The sequence below is a fragment of the Stigmatopora nigra genome, chromosome 4 (genome assembly GCF_051989575.1).
Source record: "Stigmatopora nigra isolate UIUO_SnigA chromosome 4, RoL_Snig_1.1, whole genome shotgun sequence".
Taxonomy (NCBI): Eukaryota; Metazoa; Chordata; class Actinopteri; order Syngnathiformes; family Syngnathidae; genus Stigmatopora; species Stigmatopora nigra.
Genome location: NC_135511.1, coordinates 6,776,681 through 6,804,608, shown reverse-complemented (window position 1 = coordinate 6,804,608; position 27,928 = coordinate 6,776,681). Strand labels below are relative to the sequence as shown.

Below are 27,928 nucleotides of genomic sequence, written 5' to 3'. Positions count from 1 at the left end.
TTGTCTGCTGTCGCCAACAACAACAGTGAACAGAAAGCAAACAAAACTGAAACCATTACATCCAACTCTTTCTTTCTTCGTGACTCACATGGTGCGTTCAAGAACAGCATGCACATTACAATACCTAAACACGCACGTAAACACACAATTTACCAGCTTAAAATGATGCTCCGCATACTCAGTAAAACTCGTGAACAACTCTGTGACCAATGAGGGTTGAATCAGGACTTCACCGCCACCTGGAGCTGATGGTGTATAAGATTAAAAACTGCCCATAAAGGGGGATTTTGGCTGCTACCCTCATGGTATGAACTTTATGAATCAGTCCATGTGTGTGAGCTGTGCTGCACCCTGAATATCCAACAACAACAACAACAACAACAACAACAACAACAACAACAACAACAAAAGAATATATTTTGCAAAGCATCTTCACTAAAACAAAGGGCAGCCTAGTTGCACTACTTTCGTCTGGAACGCGTGAGAGTGCCAACAACAAGCTGGATGATCCTGAAGGGTTCTTCAATTTAAGCCCACAAAAGGTCAAGTAAGAGCAGGCTGGTCCAGCAGAGAAAAGACAAACTGTGAATAATTAGTGCTTGTGTTTCCATGGTGACAAGGTGCACTGTAATACAACACGGAGTAGAGGGAAATGAGCGGACTTCCCACAGATTTCTCAACCCTCCCGTGGGGCTGAGACCACATGACATTTCTGCTCGTTGCGTGATAAAAACATGCGCAAGGAACCGAGTCATGTGCTACTGCATGAGGACCCCTTTTGGGATTCATCCTTCAGAAACAAGCTCTCCCGGGATGGATATTTTCTTTTGGGAATTATGTTGACAGTAGTTTTATGCAAGGTCTAAGTTCATTTAAAAACAAACCAACCAAAATGCATCCTTACATGTGAAAAACAAAACTAGAAAAACGGCTTGTATCGTTTGTTCTCAATTATTTGGCTGCCACTGACAGCAATAGACGTCCTATGCATTTTTACTGGGAGAGGCGAATTAACTTCCGTCGTTTTTGTAAGTCTTTTTTTATTTTATTTTAAATATTTGCTACTACCACAGCACAGAACTGAATCCAAATTGAATATAATCATTTAGTATGTGACATACTACCTCACATACAACTGGGGTTGAACGTTCGATCCCAGGTCAGTCCGCACTGTGTGGAGTTTGCATGTTCTCCCCTTATGTGGGTTTTCTCCGGGTAATGTGGTATCTTCCCACATCTTAAAAACATGCTTGTTATGCTGTTTGAAGACTCTAAATTGCCCCTATGTATGTGTGAGCATGATGGTTGTCCATCTCCTTGTGCCCTGCGATTGGCTGGCCACCAATTCAGGGCTCTAGCACCGCCTTTGACCCTTGTGAGGATAAACGTTTTGTACAATAAATGAATGAATATGTTCCATTTTTTTCTGAAAATCATTTTTTCCCTCTTTCTCTTTACCAGACTGCACTAAATCCAACTCATCCAAGGAGCAATTGCCACCCGGCTCTTCAATGAACATGCCACAGTCATTCGGCACGGGAATTTCGTTCTCCTTGTCTGACAGTCTGTCGGTGGTGGCCTCGGGAGGCGCATCGTACAACGCCACTCACCTGCACGCCTCTAGCGATGGCGTTGTCTACCTGGCTCCTCCCACCGGGACCAGCAAGTGTTGGCCTGTCCGGCCCACTCTTCGCAATGAGCTGGACACTTTCTCAGTGCACTTCTACGTCTTCTTTGGTCCAAATATATCCATTCCGCCTGACAGAGCTGCCATTTTCGCCATCAACCTTATGCCCGTTTTGGACAGCGGCGGAGTTCTTAACATGGAGTTGAAGCTCAACATGGTGAGTTATGCTTCTTCATCACTAAGACAAGTTGATAGCGTGGTCCATATTCACTGCCTAAGAATTGTTCTAAATCCTCTTTTTGGAGCCTGACTATAGTGACTCTTCTATTTATATACTTTGAATCAAATTATAACATAAATACATTAAAAAAAATAACTTAGAATCATATTTCTTAACCTTATAAAAAGTTGATTTTGCATTGAAAAACAATAAATATTGGTATCTAAAATTTATTTATTCGTCAAAAAGTTTTTTCTTTGTTTTTATGTAGTAAAATACATTAAAAATGTTTCCGATATAAATAAAATCACATTACAAAATATTACATCAAAAAAGCAAAAACTTTATATATTGTCATTATTTTCAATTACAATAGTTTATTTAAACTTCATTTTAAAATGTACAAAATAAATCAAAAAGGAAAAAAAACCTGTAAATTTGACAAATAAAAACGCTGTTATTACTTTGTGGGGATAAAGTAGAGATTCTCTTTTCTTCTTTCTTTGTGTTTGTGTTCTCAACCAATGAGTTAATAATCAGTGACTCATGCTGTACAAAGCTAGTGGAAAACCTTCAAATAGCAACTACCTATTAAAGCAACGGGAGCAGCAGTAGTTGGCCACGACACCCGTCACTGTCAAATTGTGACAGCGCACAGCGGGCAAAGTGCATGAAAAATCAGTAGGGAAGAGTCCGATATGTCTTTGTTAGCTTGTCCTTCAGCTGGTAATGGCATTAACAATGCACCTGCAGTGGCTCGGGGGGGTCTGGGGGGAGACGCGAGCTGGGGTGCTGCCAGGTGGACTTTTAATAGAAGGCAGTCAGTCTCTGTTGAAATATCCAGTGGATGACACAGCCAATCCCACCTGAGAACTTTGACTTGCTCCCCATCCGATGTTTCGTTTCTTCTTGGTGCATTGATGGATGGGTGTCATTTAATATCTCTGCACTCAGCACACCAGCTAGTTTAGCTTTTAAGTAGCTTAAAAGTCTGCTGTTTACACAACTGTGCATTTAAACGAGGTTTTTGGAAGTGACAGTGTTTCTTTTATCCTTTAAGGCTGTATTGCTAGAGCGTTCTAGTATTTGTTGGTAACTAAATGGCTGCCATTGACGGCGATAGACCACCAATCCGTCTGAACTGGGAGGCGCTGGATTAATAATTGCTTCCAGCCCCTCCCACTTTTGATGGATTGGATGTCAATTAAGTGTCAAAAGGTGTTTTCAATGTCGTTTTGTTACAAACTACCACAACACATAACATTAAACCATTTTAGTATTATTTACGACCTAAATAATGACCACGACACAACTATCAACCATGTATTCATTTTTTGAGCCATTTAATCCTCACAAGGGTTCCAGGGGGTGCTGGAGCCTATCTCAGTCGATTGAATTGGTGACCAGTCAATCGAAAGGCACGAGAAAGACAACCATTCATACTCACAAAGCCTAACATGGATGTTTTTGGAATGTGGGAGGAAACTGGAGTACCCAGAGAAAATCCACTAAGCCTGGGGAGAAAATGCAAACTCCACACAGGTGGACCAACCTGGGATCAAACCCAGGAACTCAGAACTGTGAGGTCAATGTGCTACCCACTCGTCCACCGGCCCATGCACTATTAACTATTTTAATATTATATTTAGTAACTCCATTGCTGCCTAGGACGGTGATAAACGTCAGCCATCCTCTCCCTTTCTATTGCCGTCAATATTGCTGAAACATTATCATCACTGCCAGTTGAAGTTAATTTGACATCTATCGCTGTCAAATGACGATGAATTTTTCATGACCTGACTATGTTAGTCCATTACTTTTAGAAAATACGGAAAAATATTGGCCTGCCACGTCAAATTCATCTGATATCTATCACTGTCAAATGACTATGATTTTTTTATGACGAGGCTATTTACGACCGTTATATTCAGAAAATAGAAAAAAATATTGGTCATTGCTTTCCATAGATGTTTAATAGCATTGAAAAATACCTGAAAACATATGAAGGTGGGTGTACAACCATCTCCTCAACTTTTTAAAATTAAAAACATATTAAAAAAATAATTGAATAATAAAAATAAACCATATTTCTATTCCTTCAAAAAATCTCCTAAGAGAGTAGAGAGGATTTTTTCAGTTTTTTTTTCCTTGGTATTTGTAATTTAAAAAAAGTGAGTTATTTTTTCCTTTTGTCCCTATTATTTCAAAGTGTTATACAAATACGTGAACACTTTTTTCAAAATGTCTCCCTTTTTATTTAAAAAAATAAAAATATAAATGACTGAGAAAAAGTGAAAGGTTTTAAAATAAAACTATTGAGAGGCTATACAATGTTTCATTGACAACCATACAAGTCAGGTAACTACTTTTTGTATGGGAGTCTTAAATAATAGGATTTGGTTAATTTTATGCTTGACAGAGGCTAAAAATGAATAATAGATGACCAAAATAGTTGTCCATTAGTTTTCAAATTGATAACTTGTCGACTAATCCGTTCGATTTCCCAAACCTTCCAGTACTTTTCTTCCATTTTCATCCGTATTCAGCCTAGGTTAGCGATCAAGCGTATGATCAATTTTAATCTCTCTTGTCGTTTTCTGTGATTTATCAGAGTGACAGGAGGGCGTGATGAAAATTCTAGTGACGGGGGCCCTTAGAGAATAATTTCAATTTGCAGCATTGACGTGGCGTATGCCTAGAGGAGCCCAAAATGAGTTATTTGAAATCCCTCATTGTTTTAATCTTATTTTTATCTGACTGGCACCGCTACCAACTATGCCGCCGGCTCCAACAGGTGCAGCCTGCCAACTAGAAATACAACCTGGATGCTGCTTCCCTTCTGTTCCACATTGTGTGATATGCAAACACGTCTTTCATCTCCGGCCGGTAAAGGCGTGGATGAAATTGATCATCTCTCTCATGGCGGCTGCAAAAAAAAAAAAAAAAGCAAACAAGCGGGTTTTCTGTTCTTTTTCTTCCTCTCTCGGAAATAAGATTAATGGAGTGAATAATTCATTGCATAGTTTATCGACTGATGTCATGAAGTAATAGTGATTACCGTCACCTCACAGACACGTATGAATGGCAACCCCTGTTCTGCTTTTTGCAGCTTTTTTAATGTCCCTTAAATGCCTTCAGTGTCTTTTTCATAAGCACTTTTTACGACATTTATGGAGGACTAAAATTTTCCTTTTTTTTTTTTTTTTTAAGTTATGTGTTAATGCTCGGTGTATCGGCTGATATTTTACGAGGGAAAAACAAAACCTTTATTATTTGCTTCCCAGCGGAAATAATCTTGTTTTACAACTTCATAAAAAACGAAAAATCTGATGTGGACACCTGATATGCCAGTATTTCTTTCGCCAGACTTTGGAGCAGGCAGTGTAGGGTTGAATTACTCTTGGTGGTGGTGTGATTGTCGGTGGGAATGGTCTGTATCTATGTGTGCTCTATGACTGACTGGCGACCAATCTAGGGTGAAGTCCACTTTTTCAAGGTTGAAAATGAATACATTATTTTTTTATGATGTATAATAATTGATAAAAATGAAATCTGAAAACCAGAGTACCCAGGGAAATCCCACACAGTCTAGGGAGAACATGCAAACTCAACCCAGAAGATTTGGGATTGAACTCAGGAACCCCGAACTGTGAGGCCGACGTGCAAACTACTCATCTGCCCGGCCACCCTTTATTTTTCATTATTTTATTTATTACCTATGTTTGCTAATCTCTCAAGCTTCATCACTTTGATGATTTTGGCCAAACTCTGGAAAAAAAAAGAAAACTACAACATATAGTCTGAGAAATACGGAAAATGTCTACATTATAATCTCATCTCATCTCTTTTTCTGAACAGCTTTATTCTCAATAGGGTCACGGAGGGTGCTGGAGCCTATCCCAGCTGACTTTGGGCCAGAGGCGGGGGATACCATGAATTGGGGGCCAGCCAATCGTAGGGCACAAGGAGACAAACAACCATTCACCCTCACATTAATACCTAGGGGCAATTTAGAATGTACAATCAGCCTACCATGCATGTCTTTGGAATGTGGGAGAAAACCAGAGTACCCGGAGAAAACCCATGCTGGCCTGGGGAGAATATGCAAATTCCACACAGGTGGGCCGCTGGGCTTATTATAACTATATATTCATAATCAACAAAACATATATTTTCAATTTATTCCTGCCCTCACCGGGAAAAAAAATCTTAAAAATAAGAGATTTGATTTGGCCAGAAGCAGCACGTGATGAAACCTGGCCGCTTCTTTACCTTTTGTGAGAAGCAGTTAGGCTTTATTATTTCATAGCCACATTTGTGCCTCAAACCACAATGTGTCATTTGCTTGTCATGAGCTTCCTTTGGGGAATCTGAAAGATTTGCAGTCACAAAAGCAAGAACATATCGTACGCATTGCATCACTCGGTAGAAAAGACTAGGAAATTGGATGCAATGTGACTTCTTTTTTAAAAATTTTTATATATAAAAATATATCCTTATGCGTTCATTTCATCGCCCCAGATCCAATTTTCGAGGTTTTCTTTGAGTCAGGCTTACGCATACTATAATGAGTAAGTCTGACACCGTATGTCTTAATAGCTTTTTTTACATTACAGATTTTTTTTTTTAATCAGAGATGCACCTCCTTTGAGAAACTTATTTAGTGGAAGGTGTTGAACTGAGTCAACACAAATTGGTTGTTTTTTTTACCCCCTTTGCAAATCACATCGACAGCAATGCGTGTACATTAAGGAGCCAAATGGAAGTTGATTTTAATTAGTTTGGGGTAGTGGCTCTGTAAACGCACGAATGCTGCTGAATGCAGCAAATAAAAAGGAAATGATACCAACTGGCTATTAACTCACTCGCTGCCTATGCCGATACACAATCCATTTTGACTGGGAGGGTTGGCAGTGGTCATTCATATCTCTGTTTGACAAATAAACAAAAAGCTGCAGAGGTCACAGAAATAGGTTTGATTAAATAATTCATTCATTCATTTTATGTATGGATTATCCTCACAAGCGTTGCTGGGGGTGCTGATACTTATCCCAGCCTATCCAAGCTACCCCGAATGTTTTTCTAATATGGGAGGTAACCCGGAGTACCCGTAGAAATCCCATGCAAGCACAGAAGAATATCCAAACTGTACGCAGTGAGGACCAATCCGAGATCGAACCCCTAACCCCAGAACTGTGAGGCCCACGTGCTAACCATTTGTCCACCGGGCCCCCTGGTGAAATAACATAATAGTTAAATAAAATGTTAGGAAATTTAAATATTGTTTGTAACATAACCCACAGCAGAAAAGAAGGTACCAACCACCTGGGTATTTTATTTAATATCCATTATTTTGGCAATGAATACACTAGCCAACAACTTTTCATTTTCTATGTTTAAAAAAACAAGAAATTACATTACATTGCATGATAAAAATAAACCAATTTAAAACTGGATTAGAGAATTTAAAATGGTAATTCCAGGAGAATATGACTATTTTATTGTCAGTTTTGAAGATTGACATTAAAGCTCTATCCATCTTTCTGCTGTGAGTTTAAATTAGTTTGTCACTCGAAGATGTCAAATCCATTTGGGCTTGGAAGGTTGGCAATGGAAAAATGAATGTTAATTCACAGTCCGAAAGCAAATTGGTTTAAAGAGGCTCAAAACGAGGGTTGAACAGATTAAAGGTTGACAATGTCTCTGTTGCAATTTGACTATTAAAATAGTTGCTGATCCATTTGTTAATGCATTGTTGTCCATTAGTTGAATAATTACGGCAGCCCGCGTTGTCAATCGAATGAATGCATATCAATGATATGGCCGATGATAAAGAAGAGTATGACTTTACTAGCTGTAAAAGATTCTAACCACTTTAAATTCCTATGTTTTGCTCCGAGCCAATTTTTTGGTGTGTTGGATGGTTGTCCTGTTGCGAAACTCATGAGTTAAGCAATCAAATGTGATCATTTCTGTTGTAAGCAGACAAAATCTGTCCTTGAGGATCGCATATTGCGGTCATCTTCTTTTCAATTTAGTTCTTTTATTACTTTGTAATTCCAGTGTGTCTGCCTTAACATTCTCTTTAAAAGCGTTAAATCAAAGATGTTGTAAACGGAGAAAGCCTCGTTATCTGCCGGTTGCCCCAGGGGGGGTTGCACACACATGGACACAAACTACACAACAGAGGACCCCCGCTAGTAAGATGCTAGTAAGATGTCTGTAGGTTGTCGTCACCAAAAGTTGGGGGATTCAATTTTAAGTTTCCGAGCAGAGTTTGCACTTTGTTGCCTAGAGAGCGAAGCGCAAGTGTAATCAAGGGAGGTGCAGGACTCATTACGGGCTGAGTTTTGAAATAGGGTTTGATTGAGTCATTCTATCAAGAGATTGTAGGCCAGATGGTGACTCCAGGAAGCACCTGGCAAATAGTCTGCTGGTTCCTTTCATTAATCAACACTGTCCCTGCCTAGCAATACTGTACACTATGCAACCTTTTATTTTCCTACTATAACTTGAGGTCTGACGAAATTAGATTCATTTTTCCAGTTTACTTCACTCACTTGGCACAATCTGCTTTTGCTACTTTTTTTTTTATTTGAACAGCATATGATAGATGTAGTAATTTTGTTTCTGTTTCTTATGTGTTGTAGTCGACGCTTAAAGATAAGAATGTCACCATCTTCGGCTGCCTGGCTCATGGGAGGCCGCTATTTCTCTGGCAAAATTCATCGTTGGAATGTGAATCAGGTATGTGAGAGGGTCCTTGTTGGTGGCGCATGCTAGAAAAATACATTTCTCAACTTCCATGAACACAATTTTTCTGGGGGGGAAAAGGGAAAACAAAAGGTTGGGAAAGGTATATAAGAATCATTTTTGTTGTGACATACACAAACAATTTGTTTCTTCATTCCAACCTGCCAAATTACTAATAAATAAATAAATAAAAACACAGGCTAAAGATTATTTGGATGGAAAAGGGAAAACAAAAGGGTGAAAAAGCTACGTTAATAAGAGAATCACCTCTGTTGGAAACACCATAGGCATTAATTTCTCAATTTCATTCTGCCAAATAAATCTTATAAAGAAAAACATGACCCATATGTAGCGAGGTAGAAAAAGGGAACAAAAGGAGGGAGAGGTCTATGAGAAACATCTTTATTGGCCAAGTACGTTGGAAACAGTAGAAAATAACCTCTCAGTTTCAATGAATATGAGTCAGGCAGGGAACACCCTGTGGCCAGCCAATCGCAGGGCACTAGGAGAAGGACAACTTTCCACGCTCAGTTTTATACCTAAAGGCAATTTAGAATGCTCAACCATCATGTTTTGGGGCTGTGGGAGGAAATTGGAGTACTCTGATAGAATCCACGCAAGCCCAGAGAAAACCGGCAAACCCTACTCAGAAAGGTTCCGACCTGGGATTGAGCCCTCGATCTCAGAACTGCGAAGCCAACCATGTAAACACTCATCACCAGGTTGCTTCTCCGTTTCAATCAACATAAAAAACAGTGACATTATTATATGATCAAAGTTAAACAAAAGGAACAAAACAGGTAATATTTCATAACCATCTTTATTGGCCAAGTATGTTGGAAACACAGAATTCATTCCTCAGTAGCAACCTCTCAAATGATGATTCAATGAATAAGAAAGGATGAAAATAAAAGGGTTGAAAGGTTCAAACTCTGTTCCTATGAGTGGTTGAGCTAAATGTGGACTTGGGGAAAAACACCTCCGCACATAAAGTGAGCAATAGAATAAACACCTATCCATCTTTTTGCTCTGTTTCAGAATCTGTTGCTGGATTTTTCCTCTCTGTGAACACCTCCACTAATATAACCAAACTCAGGATTCCATACCCTCAGACTGGCACGTGGTACCTCAGTCTCCGCTCGCTATGTGCTACAGAACACGGGTAAGCCTCTTTAGTGTTTTACCATTTAAAAAAAATGTTTTCAGATAAATTACAAACATTTTAGGTTTGAAATTGTCAATTTAGATATTATGCCACAATGTCATTTACCTTAAATCTGTACATAAAGTAGGAAGAAATAACAATTAATGCAAATTCAGCTACATCCAGCCAATCACAGGGCACAAGGAAATACAACCATACACTCACACTCATACCTAGGGCAATTTAGGTGATCAAACAGCCTACCAAGCATTTATTTTGTGTGGGACGAAATCGGAATACCCAGAGTTAACCCACGCGAACCCGGGGAGAACATGCAAACTCAGCACAGGCGTCTGGGATCAAACTCTCAATCTCAGAATTGTGAACCCGATGCGTTAACCTCTAATCCGCCGGGGTGCAAACTGTTATTTACAATAGCAAAATGCTTTGAAGCAGGTGTTGACAAATGCTCATGAATATTAAATAGTGTGTAATCAGTTCTTTGGATTGGACTCAATTTCCCCAAGCCTACTGCAAGACAATATTTGTCATCTATTCCCGAATGACAGTGACAAAACAAAAACATTCAATACGTTTTACTTTCCATCTAAACATAGATTGTTTACTATCCATCCATTCTTTGCTCTTCTTTTACTTGCAAGAGTTTACCCGGATGAATAATTCAGTATACTTGGATTATGACAGGAAACACGTTTCTTTTTTTTATAGGGTTAAATCCACAATTACTCTATGTTAAAAATTAATGCGTCGATATTGTTCAATATGTAGATTTTTTTAGGGTATAATATAGCACTGAATCAGTTAAAAAGAACACATTTAGTTTCTTATTTCTGTACTATTGAAAATGGTACAGTGTATTGAATCTTTTTTTTTAATATGTGTAAATATGCTCACAACATTTTGAAGAAGTCAAAAGGAAAATGTTTTTTATTGAGTTTTCTCACACGTTCAGAACTTTCCGTCTTTTCAGTCAGACTTGTTTTGTCTGAGCCTTAAAAGTGTGAAGAGAATGAAAGAGGTCCAATTCACTTGGGAGATGCAATTTCGTGTGAATAACAGATGGTGAGAGTGAGCCATGCTGTGCTGTGAAAAATATGTATGAGGCAAGCTGGGATTTTTATATATTTACTCGCTTTTAATTATTTTGCTTCAGTGGAAAAGGTATTACAAGTGACAGATTTGTATTACAGCTCCAATTCAATTGGTTAATAAAGGCAATCTCAAGTGTACAGAATGTAATCTTTTAATGCTATGTTTTCACCTTTCTTTAAAATATTTAGACCACATGAATACCATGTAATTAACAATATTAAATAAAATAATATTTACCACGAATGGCATGGCAAAAGAATGGTTAGCACACCCGCCTCACAGTTCTGGGAACAAGCATTTAAATCAAACCCTAACCCTTTTTTAATTTTTAATTATTTGGTCCTAGGTATGAGTGTGACCGTGAATGGTTGTTCGTCTCCTTGTGCCTTGCGATTGGCTGGCCATCAATTCATAGTGCTCCAGCACCCCCTGCAACCCTTGTGGTTCCGAAAAGGAATGAATGAATGAAAAAAAACAACTAAAATCTACATAATGTAATGATCACATTTCATTGCCACAGTTTATTCCTGTTATTTTATCATTTTAAATTTTGTAAACTGTGATACACCGCAAGTAGAATAGAATTCACAATAATATGTGGTTACTTTTGACCTCCGGGATTTTTCTTTAAATAGAATTTGATGTGTGAATATGCCAACATTTTTGGGGGAAATTACAATTGTTGACTCAAATTTCATAAAATAAGTGATGATGTTGAAACTCAAGCTGGTCAAAGTGTATTAATTATTGTCTTAGTGCAGGCAAATGTATTGTTATAGGTTGAGACATGACTATCATAATCAGGGTCGTGGCCGGTGCTTGATGTCCAATCTATTTGGATGGGGAGTAGCTGCCATGGATAGGTTAGAACTTTATTTCATATATTATTCGGGAAATTTCTTGGTTGCAGTAGCAAGACAGACACAAGACACACAAGACATTGTAGACCTAGTTAAAAAAAAACTGGAGCCATAAAGAACGTGAAACTTTATCGTGGCTCAAGCCATCGCTGCCAGTCCTCCCAATCCAAACATATTGGACGTCCATCAACGGCATAACGAGTGAAAACATACTTCATGCAAATTCTTTTACGTTACAGTTTTGAGCCGTGCGCCAACGTAACCGCAGAGGTGTACATGCGCGCCTACCTGACTCCATGCGTCAATGACTGCGGCACGTATGGACAGTGCAAACTTCTACGCACCAACAACTACCTTTATGCCGCATGTGAATGCAAAGCAGGTAAGAATTGTATTAAAAGTTCCCTTTCCCCACTTTTTTAATCCAAATAAAACTGTAATTAAAAAAATGATTTCATTATCACATTCAAATAAAAGGGACAGTCCTCTAGTGAAGTCCACGTTGTTCCCCCGCAAATAAAGCCTAGCAAAATTTCAATGTGCTAAAAGCAATTTTTTCCATCTTTTGCCATTACTTTTATTTTGTTATCTTATCAAAAAATTCATCATGTGGCAGAATATGGAAGTGCAGAGGTCGTTATCCCTCATCCGCTGATGAAATTTATGGGATCAGGTCACCCAGCAGCTGATGTTAATCTTTTGATTGGAGCAATCTGGGAAGTACAATAAAGACAGCGCTTAATTAAGAGCAGCGATTCAATAAAGTATGAGCTTATGAAGCTAAACAAAGCATGTCCTTTGAGGATTCTTCATAAAATCCTGCTTTGATTGTCCCGTTATCAGTGGCGGTAAAATCATCCTCTTTGCTTTTTGCGTGGCTCAGCTTCTGCCCCTGGACTCAAATTCTCCATTCAAGTGTGCTCACAAATATTTAATTCATGCTGTCTTATCCAATTTGCCTCTTGATCGGGATCCAATTCATGTTGCGCAGTGGCGATCTCACCAGGAGGCTCTATTGTGCTTGATAAACAACTTCCCAAACATATCTTCTTTTGAATGCTACTCTCCCGAAAAGACGAGTGATTTACAAGGGAGAGCTGATGAGAGAAGGTTTGTGTTCATTTCAAGTCAGCGAATGGTCGCTGTCATCCCTCCCAGACAAAAATGAAATGTATGTCTGTCATCATCAATGGCAACGAAAGGTTAAAAAGTCGGATTGAGCATTCATGTATTCGTCGGATTATCGTACAATTTTTAAAGGAGTAGAATTTAAGACTTGTGGCCGGAAATAGAACTGTAACCAGAAACAAAAATTGACTGGATTGCTCGTTGGGCTGACAGCTTTGGGGTCCTGGGTTCAAATCCAGGTCACGTGTTGAGTTTGCATGTTCTCCCCGGGCCTGCGTGGGTTTCTTCCGGGTACTCCGGTTTCCTCCCACATTCCAAAAATATGCATGGTAGGCTGATTGGAAACTCTAAATTGCCCCTAGGTATGGGTGCGAGCGTACATAGTTGTCTTTGCGCCCTGCGATTGGCTGTCCCCCACCTCTAGACCGGAGTCAGCTAGGATAGGCTCCAGCACCACCCGCAACACTAATGAGGATAAAGCGGTTCAGAAAATGAGATGAAAAATGAGACACAAAAGACATTAGGCTTTAGGACAAGAAAACAAGAGACATGCTACAAGCTCAACATTTGTTTTCTACACCACAATGGGAGTTAATGCCATGCTTTTCTCAACGTCAGCACAATGGCAAATAATATTTCTTTTGGTGATGCACTGATACTATCCACAAAAACTTATTTGTTCCCCCTTCCATTTCAATCACGGACCAACGCACACGCGTAAAAAAGCGATCTTTGCCATGCTTATAAAACATTAACAAAACCTATTCCCTCTGTTCCAATTCCTAACGTCAAATTGCCATACAGAAGAGTAATATAGGAAGACTAAAAAGGTATATTTACTTTTTGAGAGGTGCTGCAAATTTGGTGTTTGTCAATTGTTTCCTCCTATCATCAGGCTATAAAGGGTTGTATTTTAATCCTGAAATTAACCTATTTTTTTTACATTGTCATCAATGTAAATGGTTGTTTTGAAGCCAGCACTGAGTGGCAATCACTTCTCGGAACTAATTTTCTTACTCTGCAGAGTGAATCTCTAGTCGACTTGAAAACAAAAGCTGATTGCGTGCATGTGTTTTTCATGTCCACCAGGCTGGGAAGGCTGGGGATGCACGGACAATTCCGAAGCTTATACGTACAGCTTCCAGTTGCTCTCCACCCTGCTGCTGTGTCTCAGTAACCTCATGTTCGTCCCGCCTGTGTTCATCGCAGTGCGCAGTCACTACCTGCTGGAAGCCTCCGTTTACATCTTCACTATGTTCTTCTCCACCGTGAGTTTATACCGAACATCGACACATCTTTCATTCCAGTTGCGTAGTGATAAGGTAAAAGATTCCCGAGGGTTGGAGGAATGGCCTGTCAAGCTCAACGCTGACATTTCATGCCAACTGCTTTATCGGACTCATGTCAAACATCTTTTAAAATCTTCAGGAAGCTGCTTTGAAAGAATAATATCAGAAAGAAGACTAGTTGAGAATGGAAAGGTAAAAGGTGACTGATTCTGTTAATCCATTTCCTTGCAATAGTTGTTACAAGGTGTGAATCACTAGATTTGATAGGGTTTTGCCATTATTACAACGAGAATTTGCTTTTAATCCGTTTCAAGGGCCGTTGATCCATTTATTATAAAATGGTACACATTTACTACAATTAGTTACATTTTACATCACGTTATGAGAAATAAAAAGCAGTTTTATTTTTTGGGACAATTTTATTGATATAACATTTGAGACATTTGATGAAAGCCATTCTTTTCTAAGCATTTTTGACTAATTTTCTGTTTTGATCCATTTTTACCTTTTAAAGGGCAAAACAACTCAATTATTGACAGCAAATTAAAATAGTTTTAACTCTCATCCGTCAACAGTTTCCTAGAATAAAAAGACAACAAAACTGGAAATATATTTAGTCATAAAGTTATAATCATATTGATATTCAAACCTTTCCTTGATTATTTTTTTGCTTAACTCATTCATTTTTACTGAAGCCACTAGTTTTTCAATTCTTTTTGGCATTCAATCAGTTAATCCTCAAAATTATATTATCAAGAAAATTTAATCATGAAATATCTGCGAAATGACATTTTTATATGTCTTTCAACAGTTCTACCACGCATGTGACCAACCTGGCATTGTGGTCTTTTGCATCATGGAGTATGACGTTCTCCAGTTCTGTGATTTCCTCGGCTCCCTCATGTCAGTATGGGTCACCGTCATTGCCATGGCCAGGCTGAAATCCATCATTAAACAGGTACATATGAATGTTTGAGTTTCTAGTCTTATAAACCTTAAACCAGGGTTTTCAAAATCATCTTTGTAACAGGACACGTCGCAAGTCCTGTTCTTTTCCCAGTGGGCAATTATATAATGAACCAAAAGCTATTGTTTTAGTCTATTAAATGTTTAAAGACATTGTTGACTCCCAAATTGCGCCAATCCACTTTTTAAATATTGTCTTAAATGTTATTTATCCAAATCAAATCACATCAAAAGCTTTTATTGCTATCATACACAGCTGCATATACCGAAATTGGTGGTGCTACTCCACAAAGTGCGCTTTTCCAGTAAAAAAAAAAACATACATAAGTAATAAAAAAAATATTAAAAATCATGTCCTGGCAAGGTAAATTCTAAAATATTGCACAATCTAAAATATTGTACAATACACTAAAGCTAATCTGATAAAAGCAAACTTGTTTATGTTGTCAACAAGTCAATATTCTTTTTTTCAGTATCTATATTTTTTTGTAAAATGTTTGTGTTATATCGTATTTTTATTTCTTGCCTAATAAATAAAACTGGACATTTAAAAAAAAAAATTCTGTAGTCCTCAATCTTGCATTGGGAACTACAAAAAATGCATTGATAAATTTCATTTGAGTCAGAAATATTTAGTCTATGCATATGATTTTTTTTTCGCGGACAAACAAAATCACGAGGTGTGCCGGATTTGGCCCCCAGGCCACGTGTTTGAGGGCTTTGCCTTCAAGCAAAAATGGATAAGTGGACTGCCAAGCAGCGATAAGTCAAATTGGTTTTCGTGTCTCGTAAACGCAAAGATCAATACGTTAGCCTCTGTGATTTTCTGCTTGTTGACATTATGCGGTGAGCAAACACTAACAGGTGCAGCTTCTCTGCGGGTCACCGTCGTCCCGCTGTGAGCCAGGATGGTGTTTGTGTGTGTGTGTGTGTGTGTGTGTGTGTGTGTCAATGTGTCCATAAATGAGACAGAGAAGGGGCGGGGCCGTGTTTACGAACATCTGCTGTCCTCTGGAGTTTTTCTTTTTTGCTGAGCGATGCAGTCCGTAGCCGCTAATCAAATGCGCGTCAAGACTGACAAGTGCAACCGCGTGTTTGTTGACTAGAAAGAGCCTGCGTGTACTTGCGGTAGCAGCAAAGAAGAAGACAGCTGATGATTGTCTGCAAATGCATATTGTAATTAAATTTTCACACAAGGACTTTGGAAGAGCCGTAAGGGAGCCGTTCATCTACACTGACTCAAGGTTAATGTGTGCATTAATCAGTATGAAACAGGTTTCATGTTTTCTATTTACTTTTTGACATGCAACCCATTTGGATCTTTCCATCGCTGCCAGCTCCTCCGAGTCCAAATTAATTGGATGTCCGTTGCCCATCCCAGTTGGGGGAGGGGGGACACCCTGAATTGGTGGCTAGCCAATTGCAGGGCACGTGGATACAAAAAACCATTCACGCTTACACTCACCTAAGGGAAATTCAGAGTGTCCAACCAGCTTACTATGGATGCTTTTTTAATATGGGAGGAAACCAGAGGACCCAGGGAAAACCCACGCACACCAGGGGAGAACATGCAAACTCCACACAGGTGTACTGACCTGGCTTCGAACCCAGAACCCTAGAACTGTGAAGTTGATGTGCTAACTACTTAATATATACCCGTCACAGTAATGCATTTGGGAAAACGAAGTAAAATTTTAATAAAAATGCAACTTAATTATTCTTGAAAAAGGCAGAATTTAAAAAAGATCTGGTACACTCAACCTCAGCCTTTTGTTTCATATATTTTCCCGAGGTGTACACTAGGAACTTAATTGTAATGTTTAAGTTGTATGAACTCGATGCAGGTGATAATTAACACAAAATATGAGTTATAGTTCTGCTTATTCAGAAATGCCATGTTTGGCTCAAACGTTGATCATTCAATTTATGCATTCACTTTATCAAGTGAATGACGTTCACTTGATGAGTTATGGTTACTCAAAATAACAACTAAGGGAAGAAAACTTGAAAATTTGAATTCTGCCTATTTAAAATCAACTTATTCATTATTCTTTATTCACAATCTAGATTTTTTTCACCCAGAATCTCTGCAGATTGGTACCATCCACTTTTGGCTAATCAGACCCTCAAGTAACACTCACATCTTCCCTACTTTTCCCACGCGACGCAATAATTGAAATGACACTCGACACAGAATCCTCAAAAACACGTTAATCATCAGAAACAGAGCGCCTTCGCATCACCATGTTCAGGTGATGGGGAACACGTAAATGACAGCTAAAAATAATCCCTCCACTTCAATTCTCCCAAGCTCATCCATCACGGCGACAGCTAATGATTCATTAACGTGGCGGCCCGCGAGCGGTCACGCGTCCATGGCAGCATACAGTGTGCGGGCCGCTGACCCAGCGGTGCAGCATGACTGATGACTGTTGCCGCACGGCATCGTTCCCCCTCCCCCTCGTCTATTCCAATTAGTCCTGTTCTCCTGCGGGCGGGTCATCCCTCCCTCTCTTGTTTGAAAAAAAAAAAAAGAAAGAAAATGTCTCCTCACGTTCCCCCACCAGACAGAAGGCAGACGCCGGGCGTGTGTGGCATATCTTATTGATTCCTCCCGTCCGCGCTCACTTTATCTTTTCTTGACATGCTTGTGGCTTTGTGTCAAATTGTGAGTTTGAAAGAAAAAAAAAGAACAAAACTTAAGCTGGTTATTTTTAGACTTTGCCTCCTTTGTTCGCATTGTTGTGATGGGTCTCTCCCAAGAGAGGAAGCTGATGTGTTTGTTTGATTGGAAATATTAGAAAATTAGTGGAGAAGAGATTTTGTTGCTAGGCAGATTTGGTCAAAGAGTTGGACGGAATGGAGTCGGTGTCAAAATGTTGCTTTATCTTACGGATCTTCAACTCTGTTTCGTTCATGGGCCATATTAATAGCAACTCAATCTCATGTGGGCCGGAACAGGTTATTTTTATCCCCAAAAATTGACGTACTGCACTGACAGTGTGTTCTATCCGTTTTGACTGGAAGGAGCGAATGAATGTTCGTGCATCCACAACCTGTTTAAGCGAAGTGGAAATCTATTATTGTCAATAGCAGGCACTTCCATTTAAGGCTAACCACAGGTCACTTCGAGTAAATTTTGGATCATTTCCTTTTGATTTTAAGGCACTTTCCGGTATGCTTCTTGTTTGTCAGTTCCTGCTGATTTATGGGCATTTCCAGGTTACTTCCGGTTGGTTTCCTTATTAAATGATTGGCTGCATGCAGGGATGAATGCAAGTGTGGATAGGAAATTGAGCAAAGTGCAATGATGCATGCACTTGATCACTAGACTCTCAAACTTCAGGTTTTACGGCGTCCTTGTCAAAAAATGAATAAGACAAAATAAAAGCTAAAACGTGCCGGTTGGGCACAACACCTCCACGGGCCGGATTAGACATACTACTAGCGGGCCATATCTGTGTGTGTAAATTTGGATAAATATGTATTTATAAAAATACCGTATTTATTCAAGTATTACACGCACCCGCGCTTTTTTTTCAGCTCACACCAAGGATTGTACTGGTACTGGTAACTGGCAAATGCTTAACACATATATGGTACGGAAACCTGGTAAAACAAACTACCAGTATGTGCACAATTCTCAAATAGAAGTTGCATTTTTAATCCTTAAAGTCTAATTCATCATCATAAAATAATACCAATATAAAATAAATTTACCTTCTTTGGTCGAACGGGCTCCCACGCGCCATCTGGCGGACAAAGACAGGTTTTACGTCTCCCACTATAATGGCTGCAGAAGGGACTTTTTCACCGGTGGAGGGCAGCTTTTATCAGGGATTTGGTCATAAAAGTGAAGACGTATAACACACACCCGAACTTTGCTGCAGTGTTTTGGTCAAAATTATGCGCGCTATACTCGAACAACTACGGTAGACAAAAAAACACTCCCATTATCAGTCACCTAATGTATCTCTTTTACCTTTATGAACACAAACAAAACATGGTCAACTTCCCCAATCGTCTAGCCACAATGGAGCTTTTTAAGGGGTATCAAATGGCTTTCATTGTCCAATTATTGACTCTGTAGTGTGTCCTATTTACTCTGTAAAAGGTAAAGCCTTCCATTCTCTGCGGTTACAGCATTGAGAGCGACTTGACGTTGATGCATGAGCGTGTTGTTTTATTTGCTTCCCTGTAGGTGCTGTATTTGCTGGGGGCTATGTCCCTGTCCATGGCTTTGCAGCTGGATCGTCACGGTCTGTGGAACCTGCTGGGACCCAGTTTGTTTGCTCTTGGAATCATGGCAATGGCATGGGTAAGGCAAATGTTTACTTTTTTCACTCACACTTAAACTATACTATGGACTACTGATGAGCAGATGATAAGTATATATAAAGTTGCATTGTTCCAATGGTTTTTGCAAATTTGAGTCAGAGTCATCTGATTTTGACGATCTGCCGATACTGAGTACTGATTTTATATGATGATCTGCAATTTATTAGATTAGATTACATAACTTCATTCATCCTGTATTCTCGAAATTTCATATTATGGAGAAAAAGAGCACATACAAACCTAAAATATATTCCCACTTCTGAAATTATCGCACTTGCATAAGGCTCTTTAACGTTAGCTTCATGTGAAACTGTTAAAAAAATGCAGTTACCAGATGCATCAATAGCGAATGACTGCTGCAAACCCTCCCAGTTGAAATTGATTAGACGGCCATCTCCGTCAATGGCCGACAAGTCTCCAAGTTGGGGCAACTTATAGAATGGAATTTTCCTTGTGTGAATTTGAATTATTCTATAAGATCCATTCAGTTTCCGTACCAATGTTCAGCCTTCAGTGGTATGAATTCCTAGTTTTATTTCCAGAAAATACTGTCAAAAATGTCCTTCTTTGAAAATCGAGTGCAGCCATATAACATTAGGATACTATGCTTGAAACTAATGCAGCCAGGGCCTGTTTAAATTCCTACTTGTAGTTGAAATCCATCATTTAGGCTCACATGTGCATGGCTAAGAAGCGTGCCATTCTGACCAATGAAGCTATTTCACATTATCACTGACGGGCTTTTAAAAGTTCTGCAGCTTGCGTGGGTATTAGTCAAGGCTTGCACTTCCATTACAAGTCATCTTGTACTTTTACGGGCTCTTCTTTCTGACCTTCTGTCCTCACTGAACTGAGAACATGAAAAATAAAAAGTCTTTTGGGCCAAGTTGAAAGAGAACGACAAAGAGCACGCCTCTGACGGGAGAGAACACGGTGTGCGGCTTCCTTGGGGGGGAACCGTGTGTGGATGAGCGTGGGCGTTTAGTAGGATGAAAGATCGGAAAGACAGCAAGGAGCTTTAATCACTCAGCTGTTGGTGCTATAAGGCAAATGAAATGGTGAAAATGAACAGTACTGATGATGATAGACATCCAATCATGTGGGTCTCAAAAAAATCAAGTAAAATTCTTAAATATGTTTATCACAAATAGACGACTAATCCTTTTGACGTGGAGGAATGGAAGTAAATGAACATTTGTTCATTTAAATGAATTGGATGTCTGGCACGGTTTGGTGCAGCCAATGAGAAATGGGCTCACATGCAGATGTACTGTAATGCATGTGCACAGTAACTAACGAATAACAAAAACAAACAAACGACTTTAGTCACCCTGGCCAACTACCATATTTTTTAAATATTTTTTGCAAAACCTGAAGAATGTGTAATGAAGAGGGAAAAAAAGTATATACATATAATACATAATATATTTTCTTTTTAATTCAATCTGAACCAAGGGGCAATTAACAGTGTTCAGTCAGCCTACCCTGCATGTTTCAGGGATGAGAGAGGAAACCCAAGTACCTAAAGAAAACCCACACAAGACCGCAGAGAAAATGCATACTTCACACAGGAAGGTCCAAACCTGGGTGCGTTTTCTCTGGGCACTGCAGTTTCCTCCCACATTCCAAAGACATGCATTGTAGACTGATTGAAGACTCAAATTTTGTCCTAGGAATGAGTATGAGTGAAATCGTTGTCCTGCGATTGGCTGGCCACCTATTCAGGGTGTCCTCCGCTTCGAGCTGAAGCACCCCCCGCGATCCTTGTGAGGATAAGTGTTTCAGAAAAAGAATGAACACATAAACCAATGCTACAATGGTGTATAGCATTTTTATTAGTATGTCTTTGTTTCAACTCTGCAGGTGTGTCTATTGTGCGCATTTGCAGACACAAAGCGAATTAGATCAGTCAAGTGGAGGGTGCCGAATGTGTGGAGAAGTGCCGCTTCCGTCGAGGTCTAAATCTGTCACCGCCAAACTCTCTAATTCCCCAAACTCGACGAGCTGCCTGCCTCAAACATTCAAAAAAAGGCCTTAGCAGTGCAAACAGACAGTAAGACACAGCAGGTTTTCTTCTCCCTTGACTTCACTTCAATTATTTCTTTAACCTCACATGTATTCAGCATGCTAATTTGACGGCAGACATTTTCCAGACGGAATCCATGTAATTATTACGCTCACTCGTGGGTGCTCTATATCTGTCCTGGCATTCCATAGCCTAACGCCACAGGAGACTGATAATGCAAGCAATCAGTGTTTAGGAAGTGGGAATAAAAGGGAAATACAGTTATGCGCAGATGTTGTTAAGAGGCACATGAAAAATCTACCCGGTCAGCATTTATAGCCTTTCTGGGCCACTTAGGAGTGAATGCGAAAATTCTGTATTAAACTTAAAATGACATCCAGTTAAAAGGCGGCGCAAGGGAACAACAAGGCGAGAATAACAACATTAATTATGTTTAATGGCAGCCCAGGCGAGGCGCCGCCTTTGAAAACATCGATCAGCAGATTGTCACAACTGTCACGTTGTGGGCTTGAGAGATAAGATATTCGCCTCTAATGAACCAGAAATATGTTCATTACATGCACCAAATGAGAACAATTGACCCATACCAAAATTCTGATATGAAATTTTCAGAAGGCTATTGGCTGTATAAGCTGTTCAATATAAATGCAAGATACCTATTTCTCATGTTATAAATATACATGTATGTCTACTTTTAGGGTGGGTGTGCATACCAACATTTTTTTAAATAGGGTGTGAATGTAAAATAATAATCATGGCCTGGACAGACACTGCATAAACCATAAAGCATTCTCTGCCATTATGGCGCTGGTATCCATCTGAAGTGGGAGGGGCTATAAGCAAATGAACGAATATTCATTCGCTGTCTTCCTTCAACTGAAAATGGGTGGTACGTCTACCAGTCATAGTCGCATTTGAAATTTCAGTAGAAGGATGCTTGGATGCCACACAATTGGACATCTATCATCGTCTTGGGAAGGGTGACAAGCTTTGTTTTTTTTTTTTAATTTGCTATGTGTGTTGGTTAGGAAACTAGATCTGGAAAAATACATTTTGCACATAATCGGCACACAGTATGGGTATGAAACACTAATTGCGGCATGACAAAAAAATCGTACAACTTCAGGCCTAATCATGCAGTCCTAGCTTGTGGACATTTTTTATTTATTATTATTATTTTTTAAGATCCACCTTGTTAGACATTGTTGAGTAAAATCTAACATATTGTAGTAAGCCATACTCTGAATTTAAGAGCAGATATAATTGCATGTAATTTTTGTCATTTCAACACCTTTACAATACAATACTATGTATAAAGTATCATGCAAGGGAGTCTAATGAAAAGCAAAATCATGATGAAAGCAGCGCTAGAGTTAATGTCTAGTGTCCTGAACAAGGGAATTTGCCAATGCGACACTCCCATTGGTCGATGTAGCAGCGCTAAAGTCACCAATGTGACAACCCGAGGCTCCCATTGATTGATGTTAATGTCCCCACCACTGATGTACCAACGTGAAGCTCCCAATGATCGATGCCTTAGAGGTAGTGTGGACGCCAATGTGACGTGCCAACACGAGGCTCTTATTGGTGCTTTCAGGACTTCATCTCTCTCACCAGCAGGTTCCATATTTTACCTTGCAGGTTAGCAGAGACCCAGATGCATACATCAAAAGATACACAGTATCTGGCTCGCAAGCCATAGGGTTCCTGACCACAGGTTTTGCATCAAGAAGTTGACTCTGGTTGACCTAACAACATTTGAGACAAGGTTTTAGATTAAGTTGAGTAAAATATGTATTTTCTCTTTGCTTCTGGGCACGTTAGACGGTACGCACCGTCCGCCGACGTCGCTGCTACCCACCCACCTGGAAGCGTTGGGCATTCTTCCTGTTCCCGGGCACTGCCATCGCAACCTCAGCTGTGGCCCTTTACGCTTTTGTGGAGACGGAGGAAAACTACTTCTACATCCACAGCATCTGGCACATGCTGATTGCCGGCAGCGTGGGTTTCCTGCTGCCACCCCGCGCAAAGCCTGACGCCAAGGTGACGCCGCTCAAGCGCCGGCGAGGTTGCGGCTATCAGCTGTGCGTCAATGAGCATGAAGAACTTGGCTTGGTGGACCCGGCCATCATCTCCATAAACAGCATCTGCACTAGCTGATGAATTCTTCTTCTACCTTACTGACACTTCATTGCCTTCTTTGACCGGGGACGGGAAATAAGCCACAGAACTCCAATGTAAATACTTTTATGCAGAAGTACTATGATTTCAACATCTTCTTGTCGCCCCCTGCTGAAGCCACATCTCGACATTTTTATTCACGACTCAAGTTATCGCACGGCACTTTACGCAGTGAGGACACTGGATATTTTTTTTTTTTGGTAATATACTGGCAGCTGCAGTTCACTAAATACGAGCAGAAAAAGAACGGGAAAGCTATAGAATTTTTTTTTCATTCAAAATTTTGGTGAAAAAATGTACTTGTATTTATATCATATGTGATTCATATGTAATTGGTCATAATTCTGGTGGTGACATTGCTGCATTCCCTTTTTGTCATTCTCCCTCCCTTGGCAACTAGGATTAAATCATGCGCCCCATCATTTCAGCAGTCGAGCAAGCTGACTTCTGAGTTATTTGCGCTAAGGCTAGTTGGTGAAAATTGTGTACTCATAGAACAAGAATTTCAAACTCACTGCGAACCCAAATCATTTGAAAGAATTATCGTCTCAATTATTCCATAAATACATGAACAAAACAAGCAATACATGGCCCTGAATTCAGAAGTCTCATTCTCTAAGAATTTAAAGTAGCATTGGATTGTTAGCTCAGCTGTCAGGATGCTCAACTGCCACATTGACAATGCAGATAATAAAAAGGCTGTGCAATAATGTCACCACCAACATCAGACCGGTTGCACAAACATACTTTTTACAGCCATTTGCTAGAAAACAGCAGTCAAAAGGTATTTTTTGTGTGTTAATTTGACAGTAAACCTTTTAACGATAACATCCCGGCAACCAAGACTGCCAGATTTTTTGTTCTTGTTGCTTACCACATTCCTTATACACTGAAACCCAATGAATACCACAGTTGACTCATTGGTGACCATTGAGAAGATAGATCTCCAATCCATTGTGACTGGGAGACCAATCAGATTGGAAGTCAATCCCCATCAATAGCAATTGGAAGGAGTTAACAGAGGTCAACTGTTATAACCCTATTTGTATATCCAATCCAGGGTGAACCTCAACCGTGACCCTAACAAGGACGAGCGCTGTTAAAATCAAACGGATTGGTCGGCGGGGCTTGGCGCTGTCATCTTTCTCAATTTTGTAAGTTACCATGGAGACAGGCGCCAGGAATACTGCTGTGTGTATAGTGTAAGACGTTCTTATGAAATATGAGTGTGTGCTTTACGAGCACACACACTTGTTTGTGAATATGCATTCAAAGTCAAGGCTGCTATCTGACGGTGACTGTACAACTGCTTGTGGTAGTTATTTATTGAAAGCGGCTGATTACATTACACTTACAGGGTTTTACAAGTGTGGGTTACTTGCAACTTAATTTCATATTGCAATTTATGAAGATTACTATGATGGGCTTTTGTGAAATAGCAAAGAAATATATTCATTCTTGGGTTTTCTATGAAATCTGAACTTCCCGGATTATTTTCAAGATTTTCTTTGCTATAGTAATAGTTGGTTGGCAATTTCAGTGAAATATTTAAAATATAAAAACACTAACATTTAACAGGTGACAAATTTCGTGGAGAATGCGATATAATTTTGACAAAAAAGAAAGATTGCATCAATGTCAATTAGATCCTTTTGTAAAAAATTACATTGAAACATTGTCTATAGCTTCCAATGAGGCTCTAGATTGTGATTTAATGTGCTTTAGACTATTCTTAATTAATTTCCATTTGATTAATGTTTGTTGGTTTCTTGGCATGAACAGCCTGCTTTAAATCACACCACAGGTTTTCAAAAATATTCAGGTCTGGGAATTGATATGGCATTTAAAAGAATGTTAAACATTCTGCTCTTTATGAATGCCTTTCTAGACTTGGAGTAGTGTTGAAAACCGATGTCTTTGTCCTCAAGAATCTGCTATTACTGATTAGAATCCATGTGAGTGCATACACTACCCCCCCCCCCCCCCCCCAGTCCTGTCGCATGAAGGAAAACCACCAAATTTTATTTTTAGGATTGTCTTAGAATGCTGTATTCTTCATCCTTCATGCATAACATGCCTTGTCATGTCTAAATAACTCCAGTTTCTCTTGGTTTACTCAATCTGTGTTCCCGGCTTGTCAAAAAATATTCTTTAGCAAACTGCAAGCGACGCTTTTGTGGCATGCTTTTTCCATATTACTCTCCCATGCATCACTTTGTGGAGTGTGCGTCGAATTGTTGAATAATGCACAAAGACATCATCTACATTCTACCACAACCTTATGTTTTAGATCTTTGGAGTATTTTCACCATCTTCCACTATCCTTAGGTTGATTTTGGCCTCCCACTGAGATGTAAAATCTCTTTGAATCCATTCCTTAAACCATAATGTGGAATAATCTTTGTTTTTGATCATTTGAGAGTTGTTTTGAGGCTTCTATGATGTCCCACTTTTAGAGAAAATGCAAATTAGAGAAACATTTGCAAATGGCCACCATAAATACTTCTCATTCTCATCTTATTATTATTATTAGAGTGCATTCCAAACAAAATGTGTCTTCCAATAACTAGTACTAAAGACTATTCAAATGAAGAAACAATAGAATTTGTTGAAACTTATTTTGCTTAACTATCCTATTAAATTGAATTGCAGAGCCATACAACCATTTATAGTTAATATATTATATACCATGTCACAATGGGGCCTGCTGATAAAAGGCATAATGTAACAAAATGTAAAAATCATAGCATGTAAATGAAATAAAAGTGAGTTTAAATGGCTTTTAATTAATTAATTCATCTGACTTTAATGACAGTTTATGTAAAGACGTGCAAGATAATAACCACACAAAGAAACAAAGCCCTTATAGAATAATATGTTATAATAAAAACAAACTGCAACAAAAAGCTCAGATTTACTAGTTTTTGAATATTCATAATGGAAAACACTCAGATTAATTCATAAAATAGGTTTATTGCATAGGCATACTATCTAATCATTTCTCATCTCATTTTCTGAACCACTTTATCCTCATTAGGGTCGCTTGGGGTGCTGGAGCTCCAATAGACGGATGGTAGATGTCCAATCCATACACATGGAATTTTATTATAATGTCATTTTAAACTTTAAACCATTTTTTTTAATTCAAATTTGAACATATTTTTAACGTATCTCCATAACACTTTACCTTATTCCATTATATATCATTTAATGAAAAATTAAATGTAATTGCTTCTAAACTAGATATAAACAAAACAATGACATTTCTAGTGAATGTTTGTTTTAAAATCACTATGATGGTGGTACATCAGATTCCCATGTGGAACATGAAAACTGGTCAGACAATAAACACACTGAGATTCCCATTTTGCATGTCTGCATTATCATTTTATACAATTAAATTAACACAATCTGTTTGACACCACAAGAAGACATTTAAATTATCAAGCTCATAACAGTGAACGGTAAAAATGTTAATTGCAATCCTTTTTTTTTTATTAAAGAATCTAGTTCGGCAGTTATTTATTTCATCACAGACCATCTGTCCCTAACATAAGTCCATCTCATACATTTTTTTTAAAAACCCAAACCTTTTAAAGCTGCTGTAACCACACTTTAAAACCACTGCAACTGAGTGATGAGCCATCTTATTATTTCTCAAGGGCACTTCTTTTTATGTGTTTATTTTTGAATTATACTGTATCTTTGCACTGAGACACAACGTCATGTACATTTTTATAACCAACAGCGGGTATAACATGTAAAAAAACAAAAACAAAAAAGAAAAAAATTGGTGTCGTGGAATGTTACTCTGTCTTTTTCAATGGCAATGTTTTCCTTTGCGACGAATGTGCTGATTGTTTTCGGGTGGGGGACCCAATCCAAAGTGGTGTCTGCCTCTTGGGAGAGAAAGAGAGAGAGAGGTGGATCATGGCAGACCTCAAATCAACAGCGTTCCTCTTTTCGCTCTCTCCCGACAGGACCTACGTGACACCACATTCATAAACAATAAATGTTTTCGTTCTTTGCCTTCGCTCTCCCGTTGTTTGAAAGGTGGCCGAACCGTCCGAGACATGGGATGGCAATCCGGGGCCCTAATGGAAGACGGAGTAAGCGAGATGAGATGCCGCTATCACAGCATCCTCGCAGGAATAAAGCGGGAGATGAATAATTCCCCTGCAGAGCACTACAACCAGTGTTGACGCTCTCTGCTAAAGAAAAAAAAAGTGAGACTATTTGCTTTTTTCTTCAATAAAAGTCCAACTTTTTCCAATAGAAAATGA

General features: G+C 39.1%; 1 protein-coding gene across 1 annotated transcript in view; it reads left to right on the top strand.

Moving 5' to 3' along the window:
- tmem8b (transmembrane protein 8B) overlaps nucleotides 1-27,674 on the top strand; it is a 41,275-nt gene extending 13,601 nt beyond the window's left edge. The window contains exons 6-13 of the mRNA XM_077715722.1: nucleotides 1,462-1,844; nucleotides 8,498-8,594; nucleotides 9,639-9,762; nucleotides 11,957-12,099; nucleotides 13,935-14,113; nucleotides 14,946-15,092; nucleotides 19,302-19,418; nucleotides 23,289-27,674. Of these exons, the coding sequence (XP_077571848.1) occupies nucleotides 1,462-1,844; nucleotides 8,498-8,594; nucleotides 9,639-9,762; nucleotides 11,957-12,099; nucleotides 13,935-14,113; nucleotides 14,946-15,092; nucleotides 19,302-19,418; nucleotides 23,289-23,624 (1,526 nt within the window). The 3' untranslated portion in view covers nucleotides 23,625-27,674. The remainder of the gene's footprint in view (nucleotides 1-1,461; nucleotides 1,845-8,497; nucleotides 8,595-9,638; nucleotides 9,763-11,956; nucleotides 12,100-13,934; nucleotides 14,114-14,945; nucleotides 15,093-19,301; nucleotides 19,419-23,288) is intronic.
- Nucleotides 27,675-27,928: the final 254 nt, after the last annotated feature.